This window comes from Mus pahari, chromosome 1, assembly GCF_900095145.1.
Source record: "Mus pahari chromosome 1, PAHARI_EIJ_v1.1, whole genome shotgun sequence".
NCBI lineage: Eukaryota > Metazoa > Chordata > Mammalia > Rodentia > Muridae > Mus > Mus pahari.
This window is the reverse complement of record NC_034590.1, coordinates 110755269-110763259: the sequence shown is the minus strand read 5'-3', so window position 1 is coordinate 110763259 and position 7991 is coordinate 110755269. Positions and strand designations below refer to the sequence as shown.

Here is a 7991-nt window from a genome sequence, read left to right as displayed (position 1 = left end):
AGACAGCTACAGTGTACTTATAATAATAAATAAATAAATCTTAAAATAAAAAAATAAAGAATTCAAATATTTTTATCTCCTTCACCTTGTAAGACTTTTATGCAAACGTTTAATCCTCTCCACCTAGTAAAAGCTTTATTTACCAAAAGGTCCATTTCTCTATACTAGCCTGGAACAGTGGCCCTCCTTCAGTCAGGGACTGCTTTACTCCATTTCTTGTATGTTGAGTCTTTTCAGACTAGTTAACTGAATAAGATTGTGAGGTCGGACTCCAGTCAGTGGGCAAAAGACACTGCCACCACCTGGGCTAGAATGCAATCAAATGCACTTCCATCTTGGGGTGCTGTTCACTCTTCCCTCCAGCACACTCTTTCTCAAGAGCAAGATTGCCCTGTCCAGACACTGCCCTGGAGTGGTAGTCTCTTTACAAAACTATATCTAATACCTGGGCCTCGAATTAAATAGAAATACTTTTCTCCTCAAGACTCAAGCCTACTGCTGGCTCTGCCGCTTCTGGTGCCTTAATGTTACTCTGGAGGCAGCACACTGGTGGAACTGTGTGAGTACGTGGACACTAGCCAATCCGACCTCTTCAATTTCTGGGTTTCAAGTCAACAAATGGGGATTTAATAAGGATGGGGCAGTCTACAGCTCCAGAAGGCTCTCCCTGGGGCTAGGTCAAGCTTGTGGTCTGGTCACTGGCTTGCGAATCTTCAAACGTCGCCACTCAGACAACACACAACCCTGGGCTCCAGGTTCCTTTTCCTAGGCCCCAGCACGAGTCCAGTACAATGGAAATCACTTTAGATACAGGCTGGCCTCCCCAAACAATCTGGTCTTTTCCTCAGGAAACTCAACATAACCCCCAGAGGCGTCCACAGTTCAGGAAGTGACATTCCATCCTCTATAGGAACATACAAAACTCAAACGAAGCCGGGCGTGGTGGCGCACGCCTTTAATCCCAGGTAGAGGCAGGCGGATTTCTGAGTTCGAGGCCAGCCTGGTCTACAAAGTGAGCTCCAGGACAGCCAGGGGTGCACAGAGAAACCCTGTCCCGAAAAACCAAACCAAACCAAACCAAAAAACCTCAAAGGACCCAGGTATCTTCTGGATCTTCACAAGCCCGCAGAGGAAGGAAGACCCGTCCACATACGACCCAACTCTGTGTCCCTCACGCTGTCCGCCCGACCGGTCATCGTTCCCTGAAACGCTTTGCCAGGCTCAACTTTTGGGCAAAGGCCCAAGGCGTAGTAGCCCTGTGGCAGACTCGGACTCGGAAACGTCTACCCGGCCCGCCGCGCTTAACTGATGTGCCCTAAGGTCACAAGTTTGTACCGGTAGTCTCCAACCGAGAAAAGATCACTCAGGGATCCGTGGCGTATCCTCCCCCGCCTCTACCTCCAAGCCCCGCCTCCGCCTCTAAGCCCCGCCCCCGCCCCGTCTCCGCCCCTCGCATGCGGGCATCGCAACCACTACGTCAGGCGCATGCGCAAACTGCCCCCATCTTCACGCAAGTTCCGCCTTGTTTCCCCCACCCCACCTTGCATCCTGCCGGCGAGCCCCGCCCTTCGTGCCTCACGCATGCGCATTCCACTCTCTGCAGGCGAGCCCCGCCCCGCCCCATCCCTCGCACAAATATCAGCCTGGGCTGTAATCATGGCGTCCGAGCGGCTGCCAAGCAGGCCTGCCTGTCTCCTGGTGGCCAGCGGCGCTTCCGAAGGTGAGGCGCGCAGGGCAGCGGTGTAACTCACTGGCCTGCAGTCCTGACTCTGGGCTAACGTTTGTGTTTGTGGAGTTGAGATTCTGGGACCCTGCATCTGTTTTCTGGCGCAGGCCTACTATGTTTGCCTGTGCTGGCAGACAGGGATGGCCAGCGCCTGCAGAGATGACCCTGCCCCCGAGTGAGCCGCAGGGGCTTGGTACTCTCTCTGCCCATGTTTTCTGCCTCTCTGTCCCCCCAGTCTTGGGTTTATCTTCGTGCACTTCCAGGAAGCGATCCTTAAAGGGGTTGCTCGAAAGAGCTGCATAAAAGGGACCCCCACGCAGAAGGGGTCTGTTGGCTTCACGTTCCAACTGCCCGGTGTGTGTGTGTGTGTGTCTGGGGCGCTGGGCAGACGAATACTAATACTTCACGGGTCCTTAGGGAACCGACTGGCCCGAGGTAGTCACTGTGGGGAGGTGGAGCCCAGGGTTTCTCTCTCGATTCCTATGCAAGTGGGTGTGAGCGCGAGGGGACGTCGGGATCTTGGACTGATGAACCTCTGGGTTCCACACTGAAGTGCCCCAGGTGGAGGTGGGAGGGGCCCGAGGCTGCTCCTCCTCCCTGGAATAGAGGGTTAAGAGAATCTACAGCAGCTCCTAGGTAGGACTTACTTGAGAGAGTTGGAAAGTGAGGGATTGAGAAGCTAAAAATTATCTTTAATCCCAGCACTCAGGAGGCAGAGGCAGATGTATCTCCAGAAGTTTGAGCCAGTCTGGAACTTACATAGCAAGTTCCAGGCTAGCAGTGAGGTCTTGACTCAAAATATAAACCGAAACAAAATCCACAAACCAAAAGCCTAGTGTCGAGTTGGAGGCAGGAGGATAAAGAGGGCAATGGCGGGGCTGGAGAGATGTCTCAGCGGTTAAGAGCTCCGACTGCTCTTCTGAAGGTCTTGAGTTCAAATCGCAGCAACCACATGGTGGCTCACAACCATCCGTTATGAGACCTGATGCCCCTCTTCTGGGGTGTCTGAAGATAGCTACAGTGTACTTACATTTAATAAATAAGTTAACTTAAAAAAAAAAAAAAAAAAGAGGGCAATGGCTACATGAGATGCTGTCTTTAAAAAAGTGTTAGGATCAAAGGTGTGCATCACCACACCCAGGGGCTGGAGTCTTTTGAATTAGGCAAGCTTCGTTCCTTTTTGAAGGACTTTTTTGTTGTTGTTGGTTTCTTCGAGACAGGGTTTCTCTGTGTAGCCCTGGCTGTCCTGGAACTCACTCTGTAGACCAGGCTGGCCTCGAACTCAGAAATCCGCCTGCCTCTGCCTCCCGAGTGCTGGGATTAAAGGTGTGCGCCACTTTTGATGGGCAGAAGAGAGCTGAGGAGAATACCATGGTGAGGCAGAATCTTACCCGTGTCCTGGGTGTGGGGAGTGCCCCAGACACCACTCTCCTCTCCTGCTGCGTTTCCCTCTATGACACTGCTTCTCTTCCCAGGTTATGGGGACCTTGGATCCTGGTGGATCTGTAAGGGGATGCGCCAAATGTTTACCTTTTTGGAAGTGCCTATATGGGAAGGGTAGGATGTGGCCAAGGGTGTAACAGTGTTGGTGGACAGTTAAGGTGAGCTGAGGGCCTGAAGGTAGAGTTATTAGGTCAAGTGGAGAGCCTGTCCGGGGAGGCTTCAGAGCCATTGGAGCACCTGCAGGTCTTTAGGGGCCAGTGGCCAAAGCTGGGTAAAACAATAGACTTGCTGTGGACCTCTGAGCAGGTCCTCTCATTTGCATATTCCTGAACTGAAGGGCTGCTGTCCTGTCCCCAGGGAGTAGGCCCTGGGGTGGGTAAAATGGACTGCCCCTAAGGCTGGTTCTGGGACCAGGATGGCCCCAGGAGCCCTGGAGCAGTCTATGAAGAATAAGGATGGGCCAGCCTGCCCTATCATGCCCTTGCCTTTCTGGAACCCTCTTTTGCAGGTGTGTCTGCCCAATCCTTCGTCCACTGTTTCACACTGGCCAGTGCTGCCTTCAACCTACAGGTGGCCACCCCAGGGGTGAGTAGTCACCCTTCTCCAGGGTGAGCTGTTCTCCTTTCCTGAGTTGAGGCTAGGAGAGTGTAGAGAGCCCTCTGTAGTTGATAGGGCCAGGAGGGAGCTGCCTTTAGGTAAGGAGATCTGCAGCCAATCTTGGAGGCATCCTTAAGCCACCATCCCAGTTCCCTGACTCTATCTGTGTTCAAGGAAAATTTTTTTTTCCATTGTGGCTTGCACTTTTGCAGGCCATATTTAAGTGAAAGATAAGGCTTGACACTAGTGTGTAGGTCTTACACACTTGATTCTAATAGGAGAGATTATTGATTTTTTTTTTTTTTTTTTTTTTTTTTTGACAGGGTTTCTCTGTATATTTTTTTTCAGTACCTTTTTTTTTTTTTTTTTTTTTTTTTTTTGTGTTGGTATAATTTTATTTGTAACAAGCAGACCATGATAGTGTAAGATATTAACACTAGGGAAAATGGGGTGGGGGGAGATAGAATGTCCCACTGTCACTTCAACTTTTCTATAAATCTAAATCTAGTCTAAAATAAAAGTATCTTTCTTTTTATTTTTTTNGAGACAGGGTTTCTCTGTATAGCCCTGGCTGTCCTGGAACTCACTTTGTAGACCAGACTGGCCTTGAACTCAGAAATCCACCTGCCTCTGCCTCCCCAGTGCTGGGATTAAAGGCGTGCACCACCCCACCCGGCGAGATTATTGATTCTTGCATATATCCTGGGGACATATGATATAAATGGGTCAGGGCAAGTGTATATTGTATATTTGTGACTTTGAGTGTTTTGAAGTCACGAGCTGGGTGGGACAGTTGTTGCTACTTTATAAGTAGGGGACTGGAGACCAAGAGGTAGCAGGGTGTGGAAAGTCCTCAGTATTGAGTAGCACTGGGCTCCATACACTGGGAGTTTGGCTCTCTGGGCCTTCTTTGTACTTGATCTTTCTCTCTCCATAGCCACTGGAGGCTTCCTGCCTGAGCTAGCCAGTAAAAGTGCTATTTAAGAGGGTGTTTGTGCCCTGGGCTGTCTTTAAGTCTATTGTTAGCCTTTCTGAGTTCTCTGCCATCCAAATGTGGGGGAGATGCCAGTGCTAACTCTGCTTCTGTAGGGAAAGGCCATTGACTTTGTGGATGTGACTGATAGCAATGCCCGATGGGTACAAGACTTCCGCCTCAAGGCATATGCCAGTCCTGCTAAGCTGGAGTCCATAGACGGTAGGTTGGAAATGTGGTCCGTGGTGGCTTCTGGACAGCAGGTCCCAGTGGAGGGCTCTGTGTCCTGACTGTGCCCTTATTTGACCTGTGTTTTCCCCCCAGGTGCCCGGTACCATGCCCTCCTGATTCCCAGCTGTCCCGGCGCCCTGGCTGACCTTGCCAGCAGTGGGTCCCTGGCTCGAATACTGCAACACTTCCGCTCTGAGAACAGTGGGTGACAAGAAACTGCAGGATGGGCTGGCAGGCAGACACTGGGTGGGAAGGAGGAGGGAGCGACCACAACAGTGGGTGACAGAGAACTAGACTGTAGGCTTGGAAGGGAGAGATGGAGTGGAGATTGGGTACAGGGTTTTGTGTTCAGGACAGGGTTTTGTGTTCAGGACTGGGCATACCTGGTGATTCATCAGCCCATCAGATGGAAGTGGAGAGCTGCAGTGGCTCTGACTGAACACAGATAAGTTTGCTCTGAGATCATGTGCACAACAGAGGGGTTCCACTAAATATAGTGTGTGTACTGTCAGTCAGTGTGCTGTGGTCCTTTTCAGGCTGAGAGGGCTGTTGGCCTCTTAGCCTTTTCCATGGTAGGCTAGTCAGAATGCTGTCTGGATTCCTGATGGGAATGGGCAACATCTGTTGTGATAAGCACATCTGTAGGCTGGGACAGGATGCTCATAAGAGACTAGCATGCAGACAGGCTCTACACAGTGTCCTTTGTTGGTGAGAGCTGGTTTTCTAGGCTGAGGCAGGCAGCAATTGTTCCCAGCCACCTCGGCAATGGGAACACACTGGCCATTAACTTGCCAATGGGGAAAAACCAGGGTAGACCCATTGCAGAGCAGGATGTCCCCCTGGGAGGACAACCCCCTATGGCTTCTCTGCAGTTTGAAGCAGTGGCTGGTACATAGACCGGGAGTTCTACATGCTTGCACATGTCTCGAAGCTGAGGCAGTGTGGGCTCTAGGCTAGTCTTGAGACATCGACCTTGGGTGAGGGGACACTTGGGAGGAGACCCTACCCAGGATAGCATCCAGAGCCTTAGAATATTTTGCTGCTTTTAGAACCCATCTGTGCCATTGGCCATGGTGTTGCTGCCCTGTGCTGTGCTACCAATGAAGATAGGTCCTGGGTGTTCCAGGGCTATAGTCTGACAGGGGTGAGTACCTCGAGGACAAGCCAGTGTCCTTCCTGTTCATGTTGTTTCCTTACCCCTACCTGAACCAGGAGGAGCTTCCTACAGGCACTGTGACCTGTCATCCCCTATGCTGCTACAACAGTTCTCTCCTTGCCTGGGTGATGTGTGCTAAGTGGAAGAGGGCAGGCATGTCCTGGAACCCTCTGGGGCAAGCCTCAGCCCCTTACCTGGACATCATGGGACCCTCCAAAGGAATCCCTCCAGATTATACCAGCCCATCTCATTTTGGTCACATATACCTTGGTGCCAGGGGAGCCAGGCACTCTAAGCTGTAGTGGCTTAGTCCCCAAAAGATGACAGCTTTGCCTTTTCCCCATCTCCCCATGTGGATTTGACCTGCCTGGTCCCTGGGGTTGGTCCTTTGGACAATAGGGCATTGGACTGGGTAGAGCCACTGGCTGGTCTAACACAGGCCCTGTGCCCTTGCAGCCTTCTGTGTACGAGCTCATCAGAGCACCTGGCTTTGCCCGTCTACCATTGATCGTTGAGGACTTTGTGAAGGACTCTGGTGCTGGCTTCAGTGGTGAGTTCAAGTTGGTGCCCCTTCACTTAGACGGGTAAGGTTACTTGCTGTGTGTTCACAGATCCCTAATGGGTGGCCTAGTCTTTGTGTGCCTAAGACTTGTGCCTTTTGCCTTAGCCAGTGAGCCTGACGCTGTGCATGTGGTGCTGGACCGCCATCTGGTCACTGGCCAGAATGCTAACTCCACCGTTCCTGCTGTCCAGAACCTGCTCTTCCTCTGCGGCAGTCGGTGAGGTTCCTGGGCAAGGGTTTGGGTGGATTTCTGCTTTGTGACTGGCTCCCTCTGCTGGACAGTTTTGTCTGTGACACTCTGCCTGCTGGTGCTGAGCCTGGACCATGTATTCATCCTATAGGAAGTAAGCTTGGATGCTGTCCTGGTGGCCTAGAGAAAAGGACTGAACTCACCGTGGCCTCTTGTACTGATCCTTACTCGATGGGACACTCAAGCCTCCATTGGGACCTTGGGGATCGCTGGAAGCCTCTAGGGATTACTACTTGTGGACTGTCGGTTCTAATGTAGACTAAGCACCCTTCCTCCATCCCAGCAGTGTCTTGGCTGGCCAGGCAGTCCCGAGAACTCCAGACTGACCATGCCAAGAAGAACCGCCCAGAGGATGTAGTCAGCTGTGGGGTCTTAGGATGGGGGTTACTCCTCTGTGGGCTTTCGGCTATTTCTGTCCCTTCAGCTGTTCATGGGGACCGTGTGGACAGACCACAGGCTGGAGCTTGCTCTGAACGCTCATCTTTCCTTTTTTTTTAAAAAAAACTTGTTTATTTTTATATTTCCTATGCAGTGGTGTTTTGTTTGAACATACGTCTTTATGAGGGTGTTGGATCCCCTGGAACTAGAGGTACAGACAGTTGTGAGCTGCCATGTAGGTGCTCGGAATTGAACCCAGGTCCTCTGGAAGAGCAGTCAGTACTCTCAACCATTGAGCCATCTCCCCAGCCCAGCCTCCCGCCCTCCCCCCCCCCCTTTTTTTTTGAGACAGGGTTTCTATGTGGCCTTGCCTGTCCTAAAACTCACTCTGTAGACCAGGCTGGCCTGGACCTCAGAGATCCACCTGCCTCTGTCTCCTGTAAGCTGTGATTAAAGGCATGCGCCACTACCTGGCTGTGAATTCATCTTTTTAAAGGTGAACAGTGTATGTTATCTTATCCCTAAAGAGGCAGAATTCTTGCTGAAAAAGTCTGCCCTTGGGGGCTGGTGAGATGGCTCAGTTGGTAAGAGCACCCGACTGCTCTTCAGAAGGTCCAGAGTTCAAATCCCAGCAACCACATGGTGGCTCACAACCATCCGTAACAAGATCTGACA

General features: G+C 51.5%; 1 protein-coding gene across 1 annotated transcript; it reads left to right on the top strand.

The window, feature by feature from the left end:
- The first annotated feature begins 1602 nt into the window (after positions 1–1602).
- Gatd1 (glutamine amidotransferase like class 1 domain containing 1) lies at positions 1603–7458 on the top strand. The gene is made up of 8 exons (XM_021206925.1): positions 1603–1720; positions 3678–3754; positions 4856–4961; positions 5064–5171; positions 6020–6114; positions 6583–6676; positions 6794–6905; positions 7030–7458. The coding sequence occupies exons 1-8, from the start codon at positions 1657–1659 to the stop codon at positions 7034–7036; spliced, it is 663 nt and encodes a 220-aa protein (XP_021062584.1). The 5' UTR covers positions 1603–1656; the 3' UTR covers positions 7037–7458.
- Positions 7459–7991: the final 533 nt, after the last annotated feature.

Excerpts from the sequence above, each read along its gene's own strand:
- Gatd1 (XM_021206925.1), top strand. The coding sequence starts at position 1,657 with ATGGCGTCCGAGCGGCTGCCAAGCAGGCCTGCCTGTCTCCTGGTGGCC. Across the intron at positions 3,755-4,855 it reads TACAGGTGGCCACCCCAGGG|GGAAAGGCCATTGACTTTGT; the intron begins GTGAGTAGTCAC and ends CTGCTTCTGTAG. Across the intron at positions 5,172-6,019 it reads ACACTTCCGCTCTGAGAACA|AACCCATCTGTGCCATTGGC; the intron begins GTGGGTGACAAG and ends TGCTGCTTTTAG.